This window comes from Ranitomeya variabilis, chromosome 6 (genome assembly GCF_051348905.1).
Source record: "Ranitomeya variabilis isolate aRanVar5 chromosome 6, aRanVar5.hap1, whole genome shotgun sequence".
Lineage (NCBI taxonomy): Eukaryota > Metazoa > Chordata > Amphibia > Anura > Dendrobatidae > Ranitomeya > Ranitomeya variabilis.
Genome location: NC_135237.1, coordinates 249,816,201 through 249,838,013, shown reverse-complemented (window position 1 = coordinate 249,838,013; position 21,813 = coordinate 249,816,201). Strand labels below are relative to the sequence as shown.

The 21,813-nt window shown below is 43.8% G+C and overlaps 1 protein-coding gene across 1 annotated transcript in view; it reads right to left on the bottom strand.

Moving 5' to 3' along the window:
• The window catches only part of EPB41L4B (erythrocyte membrane protein band 4.1 like 4B), a 1,243,532-nt gene that overhangs the window by 157,085 nt on the left and 1,064,634 nt on the right, over positions 1-21,813 (bottom strand). Inside the window, exon 20 of the mRNA XM_077269578.1 lies at positions 11,009-11,116. Within this exon, the coding sequence (XP_077125693.1) occupies positions 11,009-11,116 (108 nt within the window). The remainder of the gene's footprint in view (positions 1-11,008; positions 11,117-21,813) is intronic.

The window sequence follows — 21,813 nt, the reverse complement described above, 5'->3', positions numbered from 1 at the left end:
CCACAAAATTAAACCGGGAGAAAAACAATGACCAGCGCGCCTGTCTAGGATTCAGACGCCTGGCTGACTCAAGGTAAATCAGATTCTTGTGATCAGTCAAGACCACCACCTGATGCCTAGCACCCTCAAGCCAATGACGCCACTCCTCAAAGGCCCACTTCATAGCCAAAAGTTCCCGATTACCAACATCATAATTTCGCTCGGCGGGCGAAAATTTTCGAGAAAAGAACGCACATGGTCTCATCACCGAGCAATCAGAACCTCTCTGCGACAAAACCGCCCCCGCTCCGATCTCTGAAGCATCAACTTCAACCTGAAAAGGAAGTGAAACATCAGGTTGGCGCAACACAGGAGCAGAAGAAAAGTGGTGCTTAAGCTCCCGAAAGGCCTCCACAGCCGCCGAGGACCAATTGGAAACATCAGCACCCTTCTTAGTCAAATCCGTTAGAGGCTTAACGACACTTGAAAAACCAGTTATAAATCGACGATAGAAATTAGCAAAGCCCAAGAATTTCTGAAGGCTCTTAAGGGAAGTCGGTTGCGTCCAATCACAAATAGCCCGAACCTTGACAGGATCCATCTCAATAGAAGAAGGGGAAAAAATATACCCCAAAAAAGAGATCTTCTGAACCCCAAAAATACACTTTGAACCCTTTACAAACAAAGAATTAGTCCGAAAAACCTGAAAAACCTTCCTGACCTGTTGAACATGCGACTCCCAGTCATCGGAAAAAATCAAAATATCATCCAGATACACAATCATAAATTTATCCAGATATTCACGGAAAATATTGTGCATAAAGGACTGAAAGACTGAAGGGGCATTAGAAAGACCAAAAGGCATTACAAGATACTCAAAATGGCCCTCGGGCGTATTAAATGCAGTTTTCCACTCATCTCCCTGCTTAATCCGCACCAAATTATACGCACCCCGAAGGTCAATCTTAGAGAACCACCTTGCCCCCTTAATACGAGCAAACAAATCAGTCAACAGTGGCAAAGGATACTGATATTTGACTGTAATCTTATTCAACAGCCGATAATCAATACAAGGCCTCAGGGAACCATCTTTTCTACCCACGAAAAAAAAACCTGCTCCTAAAGGGGATGAGGATGGACGAATATGTCCCTTTTCCAAGGACTCCTTAACATACTCTCGCATAGCAGCATGCTCTGGCACAGACAGATTGAACAAACGACCTTTAGGAAATTTGCTGCCAGGAATCAAATCTATAGCACAATCGCAATCCCTGTGAGGAGGGAGCGAACTAGATTTAGGCTCCTCAAAAACATCACAATAGTCAGACAAAAATGCCGGAACCTCAGAGGAAGTAGATGAAGCAATGGAAACCAAAGGTACTCCCCCATGAACCCCCTGACATCCCCAGCTTAATACGGACATTGTCTTCCAGTCAAGAACTGGGTTGTGAGTTTGTAACCATGGCAATCCAAGCACTAAAACATCATGCAAATCATGCAACACAAGGAATCGAATAACCTCCTGATGGTCTGGAGTCATACACATAGTCACTTGTGTCCAGTATTGAGGTTTATTCCAAGCCAATGGTGTGGAGTCGATACCCTTCAAAGGAATAGGGACTTCCAGAGACTCTAGACTAAACCCACAGCGCCTGGCAAAGGACCAATCCATAAGATTCAAGGCGGCGCCAGAGTCCACATAGGCATTCACATTAATAGATGATAACGAACAAATCAAAGTTACAGACAAAAGAAACTTAGACTGCAAGTTGCTAACTGCAAAAGACTTATCAACCCTTTTAGTGCGTTTAGAGCATGCTGATATAACATGAGCAGAATCGCCACAATAGAAACACAACCCATTTTTACGCCTATAATTCTGCCGTTCACTTCTGGACAGAATTCTATCACATTGCATATTCTCCGGTGCCTGCTCAGAAGACACCGCCAAATGGTGCACAGGTTTGCGCTCCCGCAAACGCCGATCAATCTGAATAGCCATTGTCATGGACTCATTCAGACCTGTGGGCATAGGAAACCCCACCATGACATCTTTAACGGCGTCAGAGAGACCCTCTCTGAAATTCGCCGCCAGGGCGCACTCATTCCACTGAGTAAGCACAGACCATTTACGAAACTTTTGACAATATATTTCAGCTTCCTCATGCCCTTGAGAGAGGGCTATCAAGGCCTTTTCAGCTTAAATCTCCAAATTCGGTTCCTCATAGAGCAACCCCAGCGCCAGAAAAAACGCATCCACATTGAGCAGCGCAGGATCCCCTGGCGCCAATGCAAATGCCCAATTCTGGGGGTCACCCCGCAGCAAGGAAATAACAATCTTAACCTGCTGAGCAGGGTTTCCAGCGGAGTGAGGTCTCAGAGAAAGATATAATTTACAATTGTGCTTGAAATTCAAAAAACGAGATCTATCTCCAGAAAAAAACTCTGGTATAGGAATTTTAGGTTCAGACATAGGAGCATGTATGACAAAATCTTGTATATTTTGAACCTTAGAAGCAAGATTATTCAGATTTGAAGCTAAACTCTGGATATCCATTTTTCAGCAGCTGAGATCTGAACCATTCAGGGATTAAGAGGAGGGAAAGAAGCAGACTGCAATTATGGCTAAACAGACTTCAGAGTAAAAAAAAAAAAAAAAAAAAAGGTGTCAGAGACTTCTTTTCTCTCCTACTTCAGCCAATACTTAACACATTAGGGCCGGCTATACTGTCATGATTCCCAATGGCAGGGACATAGGCAAAAACAGGACTAGCTCTAGGAAGATGGAATCTAAGCTGACCGCGATGCTGAACCTAACTCACAACTACCAGTGGCCGGGGAACGTACCTGCGTTTTATCCCTAGACGTCTCGCACCAGCCGGAGATCTAGCTACCCCTACCAGAGGAAACACAGACCTGGCTTGCCTCCAGAGAAAACCCCAAAGTAATAGTAGCCCCCAACATATAATGACGGTTAGTTAAGAAGAAAACACATACGCAGTATGAATACAGGTTCAGCAAAGAGAGGCCCACTAACTAGATAGCAGAAAATACAAAAGTGGACTTCGCGGTCAACTCAAAACCCTACAAAATACCATCCTGAAATGACTTTAACTCCGGTATCAACTCATGACACCGGAGTAGTCATTTCAGTTCACTAGAGCTTCCAGCAGCAAGAATAATATAAATGCACGCTGGACAAAAGGTACAAATGATCAAACTTATCTGACTCAGCAGACTCGGAGCAGGTAGCAAGTAACAGAGGAGCTCTGGTAACATTGATAGCCGGCAAGTAAATGAGTGAGAAGCCAGACTATATAGGAAACTCCCATTTCCTCATGGGAACAGGTGCACTGGAGATAGAAGACAGAAGTCAACCAGTACCACCAGTAGCCACCAGAGGGAGCCCACAAACGGAATTCACAACAGGCGTCACACAGATTTTTTTGTATTTTCATGACTATGAAAATTGTAAATTCACACTGAAGGCATCAAAACTATGAATTAACACATGTGAAATTATATACTTAACAAAAAAGTGTGAAACAATTGAAAATATGTCTTATATTCTAGGTTCTTCAAAGTAGTCACCTTTTGCTTTGATGACTGCTTTGCACACTCTTGGCATTCTCTTGATGAGCTTCAAGAGGTAGTCACCGGAAATGGCCTTCCAACAATCTTGAAGGAGTTCCCAGAGATGCTTAGCACTTGTTGGCCCTTTTGCCTTCACTCTGCGGTCAAGCTCACCCCAAACCATCTTGATTGGGTTCAGGTCTGGTGACTGTGGGGGCCAGGTCATCTGGCGTAGCACCCCATCACTCTCCTTCTAGGTCAAATAGCCTTTACACAGCTTGGAGGTGTGATTGGGGTCATTGTCCTGTTGAAAAATAAATGATGGTCCAACTAAACGCAAAACGGATGGAATAGCATGCCGCTGCAAGATGGTGTGGTAGACATGCTGGTTCAGTATGCCTTCAATTTTGAATAAATCCCCAACATTGTCACCAGCAAAGCACCCCCACAACATCACACCTCCTCCTCCATGCTTCACGGTGGGAACCAGGCATGTTGAGTCCATTCGTTCACCTTTTCTGCGTCGCACAAAGACGCGGTGGTTGGAACCAAAGATCTCAAATTTAGACTCATCAGACCAAAGCACAGATTTCCACTGGTCTAATGTGTTCTTTAGCCCAAATAAATCTCTTCTGCTTGTTGCCTGTCCGTGGAAGTGGTTTCCTAGCAGCTATTTTACCATGAAGGCCTGCTGCACAAAGTCTCCTCTTAACAGTTGTTGTAGAGATGTGTCTGCTGCTAGAACTCTGTGTGGCATTGACCTGGTCTCTAATCTGAGCTGCTGTTAACCAGCGATTTCTGAAGCTTGTGACTCAGATGAACTTATCCTCAGAAGCAGTGGTGACTCTTGGTCTTCCTTTCCTGGGGCGGTCATCATGTGAGCCAGTTTCTTTATAGCGCTTGATGGTTTTTACAACTGCACTTGGGGACACTTTCAAAGTTTTCCCAATTTTTCGGACTGACTGACCTTCATTTCTGAAAGTAATGATGGCCACTCGTTTTTCTTTACTTAGCTTAGTCTATTCAGTAGGGCTATCAGCTGTGTATCCACCAGACTTCTGCTCAACACAACTGATGGTCCCAACCCCATTTATAAGGCAAGAAATCCCACTTATTAAACCTGACAGGGCACACCTGTGAAGTGAAAACCATTTCTGGTGACTACCTCTTGATGCTCAAAAACGTGGCTACTTTGAAGAACCTAGAATATAAGACATATTTTCAGTTGTTTCACACTTTTGTGTTAAGTATATAATCCCACATGTGTTAATTCATAGTTTTGATGCTTTGATGCTTTCAGTGTGAATCTACAATTTTCATAGTCATGAAAATACGGAAAAATCTTTAAATGAGAAGACGTGTCCAAACTTTTGGTCTGTACTGTATATGAGGCCCTCCTTTATATCTAATACAGGGTGTGTCTGAGTCCTTCTTACATTTAATTTTTGGCAGTTCATGCTTCCTACATGAAGTATACTGACATTTCCAATTTACTCCTGGTTTTGCACTTTGTGCACAGCATTTCAGTGTAGAAGTACCACTACATGACAATTTGAACATAATATATAGGAGGCCCTCCTCTATGTCTGATACAGGGTGTGTCTGAGTCCCTCTTATATCTAATTTTTGGCAGTAATTGCTTCTTCAAAGTACACTCAAATTTAATAAAGATTAATGACACTAGTCAACAGCAAAATTGGTTCAGACATGAAAACTGTTCAACTTAACTAATTTTGAGGTGCTGAAAACGAAAATGATGCTTACATTTTGAAATTGGCTTTTATGATACAGGGGTGCGTCGATATTTTTCACAGCTTTTGATACAACGCTAGGCAAGGAATACATCATCAGCCTCGCATCATCAGTTTTGCACCATTCAACTGACTAATGGATTGCTTCATCAATATTGCATCATCTCCAAATGACTAATGAATTAAGTCTCTCTTCAGTATTTCATTGTCTCTAAATGACCAATGATAGATGCCAAAGAAAGAAAGATGATGAATATTCCATCTGCGATACACCCAGTAGCTCATTCAGAACAATTCACAAAGTACTGTTGTTTCCTATGTGAATGGTACAGTCGGGAAAGACAAGAACACTACAAGAAAAGAGACTGGGCCCTCAGAAATGCACTGCAGCCGGGGACTAAAAATGTTCTTCACGTGTGTCACGTGTTCATTGCAGCCATTCTGCTGCTGGTGAAACGGTAATGTCTCCTCTTTGTGCATAAGTGCAGGCCGTGGAATAGCCTTTGCCAGTGACTATCACTTAGTTTATATGTTCCTGCTCCAAGCCATCTGTGAACTTTTCTTCTTGCATGGCAACTCTTTTAAGTATCCCATCATAAAGTAACAGCAGAAGGAAATCATAAATATACAAAAGCTGTCAACAGGATACTATTAATTTAGTACTTGGGTCTGACTTTTGATATGTAACATCCAGAAGGTTCTCATTTATAATTGTCCCATCCACCATATGAAGAATGCTAATCAGAAGCAAGAGAAAACTAACTGTAATGTGTAGGTATGAATACAAGGTTACATTAGAGTAATAAAGAGTATGACTTTGCAAGCTGTATAAATAGTAATGTAACAGTAATAATAATCATAAATTGTGTCTAATTAGATAATTAGTACAAACTATGTAGCCACATGGAATCAGAGCAATGTGAGGGACTTGTTGGTTACAATACACATTTATTATAAGTCGTTCACTATATGCAGTAGAAGCCATTGAGTACATGTCAAACATCAGCAAGAAAAGCAACCAGGGTGAAAGCACCATTACTGTTGCCTGATAAGTCAGTAAAGACACCAGTCTGCCTCAATGGTCCTATGGTCCAGTTATGTTCTTCAGTAATGCAGTTTGGCAGTAGCCATATTGCAAAAGAGTATAGCACCAGAAGAATAAAGAGATATGATAAAATACAGTTAGTAACATGGTCTTCTCAGGGACGCTGGCAATCAGTATGGCAGTGGCCGTACTGGAAAAGGCCAAAATGACAGAAGTTGGGGTAAGCAGCCACGTATGAAGAAGGCAGATGCACAAACTGTCACTAATCTACTATATAATTGTCTAAGGGTCACTTCCGTCTGTCCTTCTTTCTTTCTGTCTGTCGCGGATATTCATTGGTCGCGGCCTCTGTCTGTCATGGAAATCCAAGTCGCTGATTGGTCGTGGAAAAACGCCCACGACCATTGCCACAACCAATCAGCAACGGACATAGTCCAGCGGCAAAATGGCCACTCTTTCCTCCCCGCAGTCAGTGCCCGCTCCATGCTCCCCTCCAGTCAGCCCTCACACATGGTTAATGCCAGCGTTACCGGAGCGCGGTGTAACGCACTCCGGTTACGCAGCTATTAACCCTGTGTGACCAACTTTGTACTATTGATGCTGCATATGCAGCATCAATAGTAAAAAGATCTAATGTTACAAATAAGAATAATAATTAAAAAAAAGGTTATTCTCACACTCCGACGTTGCCCGCTGTCCTCGGCAGTGCAAGCGGGAGGTTCCGGTGCCAAGGATGCTATGCGAGAAGGAGCTTCCATGACGTCACGGTCATGTGACCGCGACGTCATCACAGGTCCTGCGCTCATACCAACCCTGGGACTGGAAGCTGCCGCGTGCACTGCACACCAGCGCCAGGACTTCAAGGGGCCTTCGGAAGGTGAGTATATGTTTATTTTTTATTTTAAGTCTTTTTTAAAATGGCATATAGTGCCCACATTACTATATACTACGTGGGCTGTGTTACATACTGCGTGGGGTCTTATATACTACATCTCTGTGCTATATACTAACATGGCTATGTTATATACTGTGTGGCTGCTATATACTGTGTGGGCTATGTTATATATTACGTGGCCAGTGTTATATACTGTGGGGGCTGTGCTATATACTGCGTGGCTGCTATGTACTGCGTGGGCTGTGCGTGGGCTGTGTTAAATACTACGTTGTTATGGACTGGTAATTTAGGAGCGACATGCGACTAGCTCTGGGCAGGTGGTAACTATACAGACCGCAATCCCTGATCTTAACACAACACTAGCAGTAGCCGTGGAATGTTCCTGTCACTCCCTAGACATCTCGTCACAGCCGGAGAACTAGCTACCCCTGAAGGTAGAAACAGGAAAGCTATCTTGCCTCAGAGAAAATCCCCAAAGGATAGGACAGCCCCCCACAAATATTGGCTGTGAGAGGAGAAGGAAATGACATACGTAGTATGAAACAAGATTCAGCAAAGGAGGCCAATTCTAGCTAGATAGACAGTAAGGAAAGAAACACTGTGCGGTCAGTAATAAAAACTAGAAAAAGTCCACCGCGGAGATATGCAAAAAATCTCCACACCTGACTAAAGGTGTGGAGGGCAAAATCTGCAGCCCAGAGCTTCCAGCTTAGCTAAATAGATACATACTGATAAGCTGGACAAATGAACAAAAACATAAATGTGCTGAACAATAAGTCCACAACAAGTGGACTGCAAAAGGACAAGCAAGGACTTAGCTTTGCTGAACGGGTCAGAGTGTCAGGGAAATCCAAGAGCCGTGCCTCCAGGCAAGAACAATTGGCAACTGCATTGATTGAGGGATAAAGCCAGACTAAAATAGCCGAGCAGAAAGAAGATCAGTGGAAGCAGCTGCTGATACTAAATCCAAGAAGCAGCCATACCACTCAAAACCACAGGAGGGAGCCCAAGAGCAGAATTCACAAAAGTGCTACTTACAACCACCGGAGGGAGCCCAAGAGCGGAATTCACAACATACGTGGGCTGTGTTATATACTGCGTGGCTGCTATATACTGTGTGGGCTGTGCTATATATTATGTGGCCAGTGTTATATACTATGTCGCCTGTGTTATATACTGCATGACTGCTATATACTGCGTGGGCTGTGTTATATACTGTTTGGGCTGTGTTATATACTGCGTGGCCACTGTTATATACTGCGTGGCCTGTATTAATGCAGCAGGTATTCTACAATATGTATGTATGTATGTATATAGCAGCCACATAGTATATAGCACAGGCCACGTAGTATTTGTCTGCTATATACTTCATGGCTCCTATATACTACGTGGCCTGTGCTATATACTATGTGGCTGCTATATACATACATACATACATATTCTAGAATACCCGATGCATTAATACAGGCCACGCAGTATATAACAGTGGCCACGCAGTATATAACACAGCCCAAACAGTATATAACACAGCATATAGTATATAGCAGTCATGCAGTATATAACACAGGCAACATAGTATATAACACCATCTAGTGTAATATACCGTATATACTCGAGTATAAGCCGAGATTTTCAGCCCAAATTTTTGGGCTGAAAGTGCCCCTCTCGGCTTATACTCGAGTCATGATCGGTGGTGGGGTCGGCGGGTGAGCACTGTCATATACTTACCTAGTCCCGGCGTTCCTGTCGCTCCCCCTGCCTGTCACACTGTCTTCGGTGCCGCAGCCTCTTCCCCTGAGCGGTCACGTGGGACCACTCATTAGAGAAATGAATAGGCGGCTCCACCTCCCATAGAGGCGGAGCCGCCTATTCATTTCTCTAATGAAGCGGTGCCGGTGACCGCTGATAGAGAAAGAGGCTGCGGCACCGAAGACCAGCTGTCCGGGGGAAGGAGCGGGACGCCGGGAGCAGGTAAGTATTACATATTCACCTGTCCGCGTTCCACACGCCGGGCGTCGCGCCATCTTCCCGGCGTCTCTCCGCTCTGACTGTTCAGGCAGAGGGCGCGATGATGCATATAGTGTGCGCGCCGCCCTCTGCCTGATCAGTCAGTGCGGAGAGACGCCGGGAAGATGGCGCCGAGGAGCTGCAAGCAAGACAGGTGAGTATGTTTTTTTTTTTTTTTTTTATTGCAGCAGCAGCAACAGCTATGGGGCAATAATGGACGGTGCAGAGCACTATATGGCACAGCTATGGGGCAATAATGGTGCAGAGCACTATATGGCACAGCTATGGGGCAATGGTGCAGAGCACTATATGGCACAGCTATGGGGCAATGGTGCAGAGCACTATATGGCACAGCTATGGGGCAATGGTGCAGAGCACTATATGGCACAGCTATGGGGCAATGGTGCAGAGCACTATATGGCACAGCTATGGGGCAACGGTGCAGAGCATTATATATATGGCACAGCTATGGGGCAATGGTGCAGAGCACTATATGGCACAGCTATGGGGCAATGGTGCAGAGCACTATATGGCACAGCTATGGGGCAATGGTGCAGAGCACTATATGGCACAGCTATGGGGCAATGGTGCAGAGCACTATATGGCACAGCTATGGGGCAATAATGGTGCAGAGCATTATATATATGGCACAGCTATGGGGCAACGGTGCAGAGCATTGTATATATGGCACAGCTTTATGTGGAGTATCTATGGGGCAATGGTGCAGAGCATTGTATATATGGCACAGCTTTATGTGGAGCATCTATGGGGCCATAATGAACGGTATGGAGTATCTATTTTTAATTTTGAAATTCACCGGTAGCTGCTGCATTTTCCACCCTAGGCTTATACTCGAGTCAATAAGTTTTCCCAGTTTTTTGTGGCAAAATTAGGGGGGTCGGCTTATACTCGGGTCGGCTTATACTCGAGTATATACGGTATTTGATAATGCTGAGTTATATGGACATAAAGGACTGCACTAAGTAGAAAAATGAATACTAGAAAATAAATAATAATGAGTGAGTAATCAAAATACTAAATGTTATAATAATATGCATGATGTCAGTTTAGGAAATCTCCAAGTCGCCACCAGGTAAGTGTAAGTTGACGGGACAAATGATCCTGGTTGTCACAGGTTAAATAGAGGATATAAAATATATAAATACAAAAATATAAAGCCACAAGATACTGCTTCATTTTTTCTCATCATAGTGATTTATCGTGACAAAATCGTAATGAAATATGTTGTAGATGTATTTCCTTTTGTGGCAACATGAGTGATTTTGTGACCAAAATTGCAAATAATGAAATTACAGACTTTTTATACCTCTAGTGCACATGTAAAAGGTTTGGCTGCCATTAAGAGGGTCGTAGATAGGAGTGCATACACTAATGGGTGCTGGAATTGCCTGATAATGTACTGTAATTATTTCACATTTAAGGGTGAGTTTTTCATCCAACTAAGGGGTGTTGCCATGAGGACCAATGTGGCATTCACTTATGTCAACATTTACATGGCGACCCTTGAACCACATGTGGTCTGTATGTATCCCACCAAGTAGATACTAAAGGTATTGGCAGTACATAGATGATACTGCATGTTCTGTGTCTGGATTAGTGCACATTTTGAAATGCGCTTTTCATTTTTACTATGCAAAAGGTTACCATAACTTTCTATACTTCATATACTCAGATAAGAACAGTAGATGTATATTGGAAATACATTAATACTCAAACAATTAAAAACAAGAAACTCACAAACTGTATTGACGTGTCAGTTTCTTTAATCTTGGTGGTCTGACTTCTTGCTTGCTTGAAGATGATCCTGTGGATTGTGTGCTCTCGGTCCGCAAAGATGCTGGACTTCTATGATGAAAAAATAAGGGTATTTAAAAAGGGTTGCTTGTATTACAACAAAAAAAAAGAGCTGAGCGCCATTTGTAGCTGTTAACCAGTTAAATATTGTCATTCAAAATAGTATGCTCGCTTATGCTCAAGAATATCGACTACAGCAGCCCCCTGAGGTGGGGCACTCATGAATTACCATGGCAGTTGGAGACCTGCAGAAGGCTCTTATTTCTCCCTTCTTGATACCCCTAGGAAGCTCAGATGTAGGCTCAGCTTCACATGAGACTAAGATTTTCACAATGCACTTCAATACCATATTGAAGTACAAAGAATAAATGATTGGACAGATTTGAGCAATTTTGAGAAGGGACTGATAAGTGAAGACAGAGGAATTTTTGTCTAATATGTTATATTGCAACATGTCTTATCTTCACTTGTACTATTGATTTATGAAGAAAAAAAGTTAAGCATTGATAATCTTTAATTTTCTGAATTGTTTTAGCAGTGGTGCCCTCACTTGTACTAACAAACATGACAAACTGTATGCTAGAATGTTTATGGAATGACAGTCCCTTGTTATAAAAGAAAAATGGGGGAATTTTTTACAGCTTCCAAAAGGAAGAGAAAATTGACATATTATCACAATAAGCTGTGTTTCTTGCTCAGTGAGCCTTTTGCGGCACGGACAGTTCCCCACTGCATGTCTGACCAGTAAAATCTTCTCAGCTACAGTGTTTTGCAAAAGTATTCACAAACCTACCCCCCTCCATTCCTGTTGCATTTTTTTGATTTGCTACTTTACAACCTGGAATTTCACTGGTTTTTTTTAGGGCAGCGTCAGTTCATGTAAAGAACATGCCTACAACTGTGAACAAATGGTTTTCTTTTTTGCGAAGTAAACAAGAAATAGAAAAAAATCATAATAATTGAAAACCTCAGTGTGCATAACTATTCACCTCCCTAAAGTCAGTACTTTGTAGAGCCCCCTTTGGCGGAAATTACAGCTGCAAGTCACGTTGGATAAATTTCTATAAGAGCTTTCTAAATCTTGCCACTGGGATTTGTGCCCATTCCTCAAGGCAAAACTGTTTCAGCTCCTTCAAGTTAGATGGTTTCCTCTGGTGATGATCAGCAATCTTCAATGCTGACCACAGATTCTCAATTGGATTAAGGTATGGGCTTTGACTGGGCTACTCCAAAACATTTATGCAGCGCCCCAGAGTCCTGGTCGTTGCAGTACTGTGGCTCCGCCACTATGGGGAGCCATGGTGCGTCCAATGGCACTGAAGGAGTTCATCTGATCAGGTATCACAGACACCAATATGTTTCACAGCAGGGCCTCCGGGGGGAGCTAAGGGTTCTATTCATTAGGCCACTCCCCACCATAGTGGGTAAACTGGGGGTCAGGCAGGAAGTTAGAAGAGAAGGCTGACTGGATTGAACGAAGCAACACCTTGTGGCAGAGGGTGTTGTGGAGGAAGAGACAGTAGGGTCTCTGCCAGGGGTGGGATCCTGGCAGAGGCTTGGCATTGGAAAGAACGTAACGGGACCGTGCCTGCTCAGAATAGCGGCGGTGCCCTAAGAAAGGACTAGAAGCGAGATAGATTGTGCTGAGTGAGAAACGAGATCAAGCAATAGGAGAATTCCAGTAGGGGTCGTGCTGTAAGACCGGAGCAACACCCTACTGAGGCGCACTACCGGTGGCCGGAACGCCGAGGGAGTATTATAACATTCAGCTTCAAGCAATACTCTAAACAGCGGCAGGACAGTCAGTTTAAGGCGGGCTGTCTAACACATATCACCTATGAAGTCTTGGGAGGCAATTGCGGGAGAGGGGCGTCTCTAGGGTCCCGGAAGAACTCCAGGCCTACCCGACAAATGGGTGCCGTTCTAACCGTAACATCAGAGAGGGACGGACGATTAGAAGAACATCATTTAATCGAGTTGTGAGGGAACTTAAGAAACAGACACAACAGTTGTGGGGTACTTTCCGTAAGCACAGCAGGGGAGGACTACAACACATAGCGCTAAGAAGGAAGGCACCGATTTCCACCTGTGAAGTGAACTCTGGAGGTGTCATTGGACCGGCCGGACTTGCGCAGCCTGGTGAGCCGTACTCTGGACTGAGGACTCAGAGATCTCCAGTAAAGAGGTAAAGAGACTGCAACCTGGTGTCCTCGTTATTTACTGCGACCTGCACCCCACAACTGCACCGTTACAACACCACTTATTGCACCGGACGTCCCCCACTGACAGACAGGGCCACGGACCGGGTCTAGCCACCGTGACAACCCCAGGACTGAGACCTAGAGGCCCGGCTCCGGGTACCCCTTGGCCCTGCGGCGGTGTGGGGGCGCTCCATTTACACTTTGCCTCTTAAACCACTCGAGTGTTGCTTTAGCAGTATGCTATGGGTTGCTGTCTTTTTGGAAGATGAACCTCCGCCCCAGTCTCAAATCACTGACAAACTGAAAGAGGGTTTTCCCTGTATCTCGCACCATCCAACTTCGCCTTGACTTGGACCATTCTCCCTGTCCCTGCTGCCGAAATAGTGTTCTTGGGGTGATAATCATAGTGTTTACCTTGGTGGCCAAAAAGTAAAATTTTGTTCTCATCTGACAACAGCACCTTCCTCTATACATTTGGGGAGTCTTGCACGTGTCTTTTAACAAACTCAAAATGAGCCTTACAATTTTTATGTGTAAGTAAAATCTTTGTTTCTGCCTACTCTGCCTTAAAGGCTACCTCTATGCAGTGTACAGCTTATTGTGGTCTTATGGACATATACTCCATTCTCTGCATCTCCTTCAGGATTACCTTTGGTCTCTGTGCTGCCTCTCCGATTAATGCCATTCATGCCCGGGCTGAGAGTTTTGGTGGGCTTTTTGTGGTACAATGTCCTTTCCATTTGATGCTAATAGGTTTGATGGTGCTCCAGGGATCATCAAAGATTGATATATTTTTTAAAACCCAACCCTGACTTGTACTCCTTGGTCTTCATGTTGTTGGGGTAGTGGTGCCTCTTGTTTAATGGTGTTGCAGCCTCTGTGACCTTTCAGAAAAGGTGTGGCTATACTGACAGCCCATATGACACAAACTGCACACAAGTGGGCTTCCTTTCACTAAGCATGTTACTTATGAAGGCAATTGCTTGCACCAGACATTTTTAAGGACTTCTTCGCAAAAGGGATGAACACATATGCACATGATAATTTTAGTCATTTGATCCCATAAATTTACTTTACGTCTTTATTTACGTCTATATTTTTCTCACTTCACTTCACAAACGTAGACTACGTAGTGTTGATGTATCATACACAAATCAGATTACAAAAAAATGGAAACACAGGTTGTAATGTAACAAAATAGGTAAAAAGCCAAGGGGGTGAATACTTTTGCCAGCAACTGTACATGCAGAGGAGTCAACATTCCCCCACTTGTGCTTACACTACAGCTATAACAAATAACCTAGGCAGTAGCTGTAAGCACAATATAGATGACAAGATGGACCAGATGTTTTATCTGCCATTATGCCAACTGACTCAGTTCAGCAAACAGAGTTACAATAAAGTGGTTTAAGAGGCTTATTATATGGATTATATGCTTTTCGTTTTGTCCAACTCCCAGGGTCAGATCAATATATTATTCATTCTTCATTCCTTTAGGGAATACAGCAGTTGAAATAAGTACTGAACCTGTCACCCATTTTATATGTAAATATATATCAAAAGGTGCTATTGACGTGAAATTCTCACAAGATGTCGGCAATATCCCTTACAATCAACACAGACAAAGAAATCAAATCATACTTGTCCGTAAATTAAGTTATGTGTAATGAAAAATGACATAGTGAAAAAGCCATGGAAAGTCACGATAGCAGCTGATATTCATCAGTAATTAGAGAGCAATCCTAACATTTATTATGTTTCAACAGCTGGCCTATTAAAAGGTGTGTCATTACCAAGATGCCACAAAGGAAACAGCTCAAGATGGGTAAAACTAGTGAGCTGTCTCAAGAACTTCGCAACCTTTCAGAGAAACAAAATAAAGCTGCTAGAAAGGCGCAGTCAATCAACTGACCTGGATTCAATAGAAAATTTATGGAAAGAACGAAAGCTCAAAGTTCATGAGACCATGGAACCTTCAGAATTTGAAGAGTGTTTGTGTGAAAGAATTGGCCAAAATCACACCTGAGCAATGCATGTGACTAGTCTCATCATTCAGGAGGCATCTTGACGCTGTCATCACCAACAAAGACTTGTGTATGAAGCATTAAATACATTTCAGTAAGCGTGTTTAAAAATTTTCCCTTTGATATTTGTCATTACTAAGCATAACTTAATTTATGTACATCTATGGTTTGAATTCTTTGACTGTGTGGATTGGATGGGTTGTTACTGACATCTGGTGAGAATTTAATGTCAATAGCAACTTTAGAAATATATTTACTTAGAAAATTGGGGATGGCTTCCTTACTTATTTTACGTGCTGCTGTATTCTGGATTTAAGATCAACACTTCAAAATTGAACATTTTGACCTAAGCAAAAGTGAGAAAGTGAATGGGTTATGAAGAGTCATACCGTGAAATTCTGATTCCAACATTGCACACAACATATCTAGGCATAAAAATAGGAAGAAAAAAAAACTTCTTCTGTATATAAACTAAACTTCCCTGTCCTTATTGTGAAAATATTAGCTGAGTAAATGGCACAAATAACCTTTATGCCTACTAGGTAAAGAACATTTATTCAAAATAATAAGCATCTCTAAATTAATTTACCAGTTTCAGACTTTACCCCTCCTACTAAAGCATAATGGTGTTACCACTTTAAAAAAAGGCTTTCTCACATTTTCTGTTGAGAGGACAACAACAATGTAAAAGTATGAAAGTTCTTTACAATACTGATGGGCACCAAAGCTTGGAGAGGTATTAATCTACATAGTATTAGCATTTCTAGCCTTGACAAGACACCTGGATTTATGAGTCTAATCATCACTCTGCCTATGATTTGGAATATGTCTATACCCAGCCTTGGAACCCAGTAGCTTTTTTCATGACTGGACTGGCCATCTGGCAATTCTGGCAAATGCCAGAAGGGCCTGTTCGACTGTGGGCTGCATTCTGTGCTACACTGTTAACAGAATTGGTGTCCTTAAGACACCGATACTGTTAACAGTTGTGACGGTGTAGGGAGGTTGACCGGACCACAGGTACCTGCATGCTGGGTCCGGAACTAGAGAGGCTGCATCCACTGTTTCCGGGGGGGGGGGAAGCCTGAGTGAGATGGACCTCCCCCTGGGGCCGGAGGGAAGCTCTGGAGAGGAGGGGCTTCCTGCTGTGAGAGGGGGTAGAAGAAAACAGGAGAAAAGCACGCAAAGCAGAACAGTGTGGGGCCAGCACAGAGCAGTGAGGAGCGTGCTCTGCTTCCCCCTCCAGAGAGTGCTGCAGCAGGCCTGAAGGACGGGGGCTGCTGCATTGAGGGGTGTAGTGTGCTCAGTCGCAACCAGGAGAGTGAGAACCGGGCACAGCAGAGCCATAGAGAGCAGAGCCATATAGAGCAGAGCCGGGCAGAACAGAGCTTTGCGAAGCCAAGCCATGGAGAACAGAGGTGTGTAGAGCCGTGCACACAGAGCGGAGCCGAGCTGGGTGTCGAAGTAGCCACATAGAGGAGTGCTCTGACTGGGAGCATTAGCACCAAACAGTTCAGTGTCAGCCGCTGCCAACAGCGGGGACCCGGGAGAGCGGGACGTGCAGTGTGTGTCCAGTGACTGCCAAAGAAAACCAGGTGCCGTACACTATGTGACCGTGAGCACCACACACATGCTCCCCAAGAGAGACCACATACAGAACTGACAATTATGCCCTGACGTGGACACAGAATAGTTGTCCTGACCCTTGGTATCTGAGGCCTGTACCTCTATTAGCCACATCAGTATATGGACAAGGGGCAGTGGAAGTTACAGGAGACCGACCACTGTCACCAGAACACGGGGTATTGTTATTTGCCGAACCCCATTAATAAGACACCGCCCCGCCATTGCTATAGAGTACGCAGCAGGAGCTGCAGTGTTTGGACTTCCTGTAACCCTTGCTACTGTATTGTCGTTATTTGTACTGTCGTACTTCAGTTTGCCATTTATACTGTTTAACCCTTACCTCCCTGTGTGGAGTGCTTCCCCTGTAAATAAACCTGTTAACCCTTGCTCTGCCTCCCATCCGTCACTGCATCCCTCATTCCTGCGGGCATCTTTGTTGTGAATTCTGCTTTTGGGCTCCCTCCGGTGGTTGTAGGTGGTAATGCAGTTGCCCCTGAGTTGCAGTCCTGGTCAGGTGTATCTGCTGATTGCAGTTCTGACTGGGGTATTTAGGCGTGCAGGATTCATTAGTCCTTGTCAGTGCTCAATTGTTGTTGGGAGGTGTAGGACCTCTGCCTGGTTCCTCCTGCCTTTCTGCCAAATCAGCAAAGATAAGTGTCTGGTTTTTTTTTCCTGTGGCACACATGTTGTGTGCTTCACAATTCAGTGCTATTCTTTGTGTTTTCTTGTCCAGCTTAGATTGTGTCAGTATTTTCTCAGTCTTGTTGGATTCTCTGGAGTGGCAGATATACATTCCATGTCTTTAGTTAGATTGTGGAACTTTTTGTATTATCTGCTGTGGATATTTTTGGAAGGGTTTTAATACTGACCACCTAGTAATCTGTCCTATCCTTTCCTATTTAGCTAGAGTGGCCTCTTTTGCTAAATCCTGTTTTCTACCTGCGTGTGTCTATTCTTCTCCTACTCACAGTCATTATTCGTGGGGGGCTGCCTATCCTTAGGGGGTCTGCTCTAAGGCAAGGTAGCATTCCTATTTCCATCTATAGGGGTATTTAGTCCTCTGGCTGTGTCGAGGTGTCTAGGGTATTTTAGGCACACCCCACGGCTACTTCTAGTTGCGGTGTTAGTTCAGGATTTGCGGTCAGTATAGGTTCCACCGACTCCAGAGAAAGTTTCATGCGGCTCCAAGGTCACCAGATCATAACACATCTTACAACGAAACATAGAGCCACCTACTACATCACTTAACCCAGCACGCTTCCTTCTAGATTGCGACCTGCCGGAGGTCAGCACTATGAAGGGGACATCAGTGGTGCAATGTTGTCACTGCATTGTGCCACAGGCGTCCACTGGAAGATCATATAGAAAAGTACACATAGGCTGTAGAGGATGAGGTGTCTAATTAAGTGAGTATAAGGTTTTCTTTATTATTGGGGGTCTGTGGGGGTAGACCATCATACTATATAGGAGGCTATGGCATGGAACATCATTTTATATAGGGGACTGTGGGGTGGACCATTATACTATATAGGGAGCTGTGGCATGGACCATCATACTATATAAGGGGCTGTGAGGTAGACCATCAAACTATATAAGGGGCCTGTGGGGTGAACCATCATGCTATATAGAGGACTGTTAGGTGGACCATCATACTTTATAGGGGATGTGTGGGGTGGCTGTGGTGGACATTATACTGTTTGGTATAGCTGTGGTGGACATTATATGTGGAGTGGCTGTGGAGACCATCAAAATATGAGGATGTCTTTTGTGGCCATTATACTGTGTGGGGAGCTGTGGTGCCCATAATACTGTATCAGGTGGTTATGGGGGAGATCTTTCTATATGGGGTTTTTGGTAAACATCATACTTTATATAGGGGTCTGTGGTAGGACATCATGCTTTATACTGGGGGCTGTAGTGAATGCCATGGGCTGTAGCTCATGGGGGGCAGTAGTGACCATTTAACTGTGTGGGGTCATCTTACTCTATGGGAGTCATGAAAGGGGTATCCTAGTGGGTGAGACCACTTAAGGGCTTCAGTAGGGGCAAAATAATTGTGCAACTGCAGAAATACATATCCCTCACTGTCTTAAAGAAGCACTCCTCCTCCCATTAACATTTTTATTCTCTTACAATTGCTCATTTTGCCTTTTTAATCCGGAAAATTCTTCTCTTTTCTCTGCTCTTTGTTGAAATAGGAAGTCTCTTGTCGCTGCATTTATCATCCCACTCTTCAACTCCTGACCCAGCTGCTTTTTCTATACCCTTGCCAGTGACTCATGATTTATTGAGGGAAAAGAGACATACTGTTTCTACATAGAGCTTAGAAGAATTCGGCTAGTTAATTTTTAATCACTTTATGTCATAGACCTAATGGAAAACATAAGAATTATCTGAGTAGAAAGGCAGAAAGGCAAAAGGAGCAATTGTAAGTACAAAGGGACATATAATATGATGATTGCAATATACTGTATTAAGAGGATAACAATTTTGATGGGAGGAGGAGTGCTTCTTTAGAAAATTGGAAGGTATGCCTTTCTGTGCCTGTGACTTTTGCTATGGGGCACCCGTTATTTATATATACGCCCCTGCTCAGGTGCATTATTCAAATAAAGAGGCACTGAGTGTTATTATTATAAGGAAGCACAATGGTGATGTATTATTATAAAAAGACACACCGGGCAGATCGTTGTAAAAATGGAGGCTGACACATTTAGGAAGGCGGTGCTGCAGGAATGGAAAGCCTTGGGATTACAAAATGATTTGTATTATTACCAACGCGGTTCTGCACCGGAACAGTGCCTTTCTCAAGGTATAAAACCAAGTGAGTCATTATCCTTATAGGGGAATCAAAGGAGGCATAACAATAATAATAATAATAATTATAATAGTAAAGCAGCACAGGGGTTGTTTTTATTATAAAGTGATACGGGTCATTATTATAAAGCTTCGAGGGAGAGTATAATTAAATGAGGCACAAGGGATTTATTATTAGGCAACACAAAATAGCATTATTACTGTATAGCGCTCCATAATTATTATTACGAGAGGGCACACAGGGATGTTATTTCTATAGGATGCTGTATAACTGTAAAGAGGCACAGCACTAGTACTATGAGGAAGTACAGAGGGAACATTATTACTGTGTAGAGGCACAGAAAGGGCATTGTTATTGTGTGGGGCACCATAGGAGGGTACTATTACTATATGGGGCAAAGAAGGGGCATTATCACTGTCTAGAGCAGTGTTAATAGCACTGTATGGTTTGAGTAGAATTGGTAGAATTTGAGGAAGGTCCTTGAAAAGTATTAAGTCAATTATGTCTGCGTGTCACTGTTACAGAATCCCCCAGCACCCAGAATATGTTGGGCCGCTATATATATGTATAATAGGTTCCATGTGAGATGCATCAGCCCACAGGCTGCGCTTCTGGGCAGATGGGAGAAGATATTCTCCTTCTGTCCTCCCCCACCTTTGTAATTCCCATAGTAAATATCGGCAGGCTCCGGCCACCTGCGGCTATTGTAATGTATGTCTGGCCTGCTGCTGTTCTATTGGCCTGCCCTCTGTATCTGTGTTATATATTCTGTGTCCTGTGAATAAAGTGTTGTTAGACTGGAAATACGTGGAGAAGTAATGAGATTTTATATGCACCCATGTACCAAGGAATTCCAGCCAGCGTCCTTCATTCAGAATCCAGCCAAAGCAGAGTGGACCTCCTGATACACGGGGTGGTACTGAAAGAGGTACTACAGCACAGTAGACCCCGTTACACTGGTGGCAGACAGCAGGATGTGAGACCCATTCTACAGGAGGAAAGGAATGAATGGAAAACAACTACCAGAAGTTAAAGAGGACTATATTAAAAGATCTGGTGGAAGCCCGAGGGTTAATCGCCAGCAACAAAACAAAAGCGGATTTGACAGCAGCCATCATGGAACACGACAGTGCAGCGCCCCCCAATGTGAACATTGAGGAGACTGAATTCCAGAGGGAGGTAAAGAACAGACTGGCGTTCTATGGCCCAAACCCTGCAGTAGAGATCATACAAGAGGTGATGGCTGATGTTAGTACTGATCTGAAGGAAAAGATGGCCGAGCGGACCAGGATAGAGCTAGCCAAGATGGAGATGGCAGAGAGGACCAAAGTGGAGCTGGCCAAGATGGAGATGGCAGAGCGGAGAGAGGAGAGTCAGCGAGCAGGGGGAGCTCTGGCCTCCGCCCAGGTACCTTCAACAGTAAGCCACAAAAAGATCCACCATAATGCCTTCCGAGAGTTGGGGGAGTGTTGTGAATTCCGTTCTTGGGCTCCATCCTGTGGTTGCTAATGGTATTTTTGGGAGTTCTGCTCTTCGGCTCCCTCTGATGGTTTCAAGTGGAACTTAGCAGCTGCGTTCACTAATCGGTTTCCTGGCCTTGTTATTTAACTGGGCTTTTGGCTGTAGTGGATGCCAGCTGTCAATGTATTTCCTGTGGATTCAGTCCTTTCCTGGAAGTTCTCTGTTGGCCAGTCCATTTTCAGCTTAAGATAAGTCTGCTACTTTTTGGGTGTTTCCCTGCTTATGACCTTCTGTTCAGTTTAATTTATGTCTCTTTTGTCCAGCTTGTCATTATGAAATATTCCGGCTAGTTGGAAGCTCTGGGGTCGCAGATTTGCCCCTCCACACCGTGAGTCGGTGTGGTGGTTATTTTTGTAAACTCTGCGTGGAATTTTAGTTTTTATACTGACCGCACAGCAACCTTTTCTATCTCTGTCTATTTAGATAGTTTGGCTTCCTTTGCTAAAAAATCTAGTTTCATTTCTGAGTTTGTCATTTTCCCTCTCCACTCACCGTCAATATTTGTGGGGGGCTATCTTCCTTTGGGGGTTTCTCTGATGCGAGATAGCTTTCCGTTTC